Source organism: Chrysochloris asiatica, unplaced genomic scaffold (assembly GCF_000296735.1).
Source record: "Chrysochloris asiatica unplaced genomic scaffold, ChrAsi1.0 scaffold00763, whole genome shotgun sequence".
In the NCBI taxonomy this organism is placed as follows: domain Eukaryota; kingdom Metazoa; phylum Chordata; class Mammalia; order Afrosoricida; family Chrysochloridae; genus Chrysochloris; species Chrysochloris asiatica.
Window position 1 is genome coordinate 49468 of NW_006409281.1, and position 1867 is coordinate 51334.

At 38.0% G+C, this 1867-nt stretch overlaps 1 protein-coding gene across 1 annotated transcript; it reads right to left on the bottom strand.

Moving 5' to 3' along the window:
* Positions 1-1246: 1246 nt before the first annotated feature.
* On the bottom strand, positions 1247-1867 carry LOC102834679 (olfactory receptor 7A10-like). Its single transcript, XM_006877987.1, has one exon. The coding sequence runs from the start codon at positions 1865-1867 to the stop codon at positions 1247-1249; it is 621 nt and encodes a 206-aa protein (XP_006878049.1).

Below are 1867 nucleotides of genomic sequence, written 5' to 3' on the forward strand. Positions count from 1 at the left end.
ATTTCACCTTGTATAGATGGATATGGTGAAAGGAGATGGGGATAAGATTCTTTTGATTAAATACTTGTTGTTGTTGCTGTTGTTAGGTGTCATGGAGTCAGCAATGACTCTAGCAACCTTATGCACAGCAGAATGAAACACTGCCTGATCCTGGGACAACATCACTACTGATTCAATAGTGAGCACTTTTATTATGATTAATTGCAACTGTCACAACTGTAAGGGGAGAAATTTTGTAACAATAAGGGGGGAGTAGTTAATATTACATTCTAGGACCATAAGACCAGGATCATTAAGGGAGAAGAGCTTTAGTGGAATGGGGGACCCTAACTAGAGAAGTAATGACACCAGAGATGGAGTCAGAGATGATCACATAGAGCGATAAAGTAGCTGTGAACTCTAGACTTATGGAAACAGAAAGGCTGCATGCTGTCGGCCAGGAGGCAAGCTTGCAGAATGTGCCCTTAGGTTGTTGAAATGATTATATATTCCTGAGTGTTTTGTGTACATTAAAAAAAAGAAAGAGGAAATACCAGCAAATACTGTTAATGATGATGCATGGAGGGGATTGTAATCATTGTAATGAAATAAATAGTACAAGATGAGTGCAAAACCAATGTTCTTCCATATAAACTACCACTTAATTCACAATCAAAGCTTAAAAGAAAATTTCATGGGAGCAGAAAGCCTCATCTTTCTCCTCCAGAGTAGCAGGTTGATTCAAACTACTGACTTTGTGGTTAGCAGCCCAATGCACAAATCACAATGTCACCAAGGATCCTTCTACTACAAAACATAAAAATATGCTAAGTCTACATTATCAAGAAAAGAACTTAAGTTAGTGACATAGGAAGGGATGATACAAAACAAAGTTAAAAATTGTGTCCCCAGAGTTTCCTGTACAATTTTATTTATTTAGTATATATGAAAGTAAAGTTGTACAAGAAAATAATATCATACAAATAATCAAAGTTGTCATGTGTAGGGTTGTTTTTTTTTTCCAATAAAATTGAGGAAACAATTACTTGCAGTATTATGTATCATTTGAGGAGGAATTACTCTTTATTATATTCATGTCACCATATAAAATAAGTGGGAGTTTACAAATAATTACTGATTCAAAGCCGGAAATCACTTTGGGGAAGTATGAGAAAACACAAAGGGGAAAAATGTCTGTATTTCAGAAAAAGTAAGGGAATTGCTTAAAATAAAAGACATTGAAACTCTATGATAGAAATATACAGTCTTAGTCACAGTCACTTCTTCCATGCCAGGACAAGTGGCCCTTTATGACTTCCCTCCTGAGTAATCTCTTCAAAGCCTCCTTTATGTCCCTATTCCTCAGGCTGTAGATGAAGGGGTTCAGCATGGGCGTGACCATGGTGTACAGAATCGAAGCTGTTGTACCTGCACGAGCATTGTGAGTAGCAGAAGAACTGATGTATACTCCAATAGTCGTAAAATAAAATAAGCAGACAACTGAAAGGTGAGAAGCACAGGTGGAAAATGCTTTATACTTCCCCTGAGTTGATGAGATCACACGAATGGAGGAAAGAATCTTATAATATGAGAACAAGATCCCAGTGAGGGGACAGCCACCCAACAATACAGCTGACAAACACATGACTATTTCATTGATGAAGGTGTCAGAACAGGCACAATGGACCACCTGATTAAGTTCACAGAAAAAGTGGGAGATTTCCACATCTGTGCAAAAAGACAGACGCAACACCATTAAGCTTTCTAGTAAGGATTGAAGGACACTAATAATCCAGGACACCAGAACCAGCAGTCCACAGAACTGGGGGTTCATTATGACTGTATACTGAAGGGGGTGACAGATGGCTATGAAGCGATCATAGGCCAT

What these genes read in the sequence shown, in the direction of transcription:
- LOC102834679 (XM_006877987.1), bottom strand. Translation starts at nt 1,867, where the DNA reads ATGGCCTATGATCGCTTCATAGCCATCTGTCACCCCCTTCAGTATACA.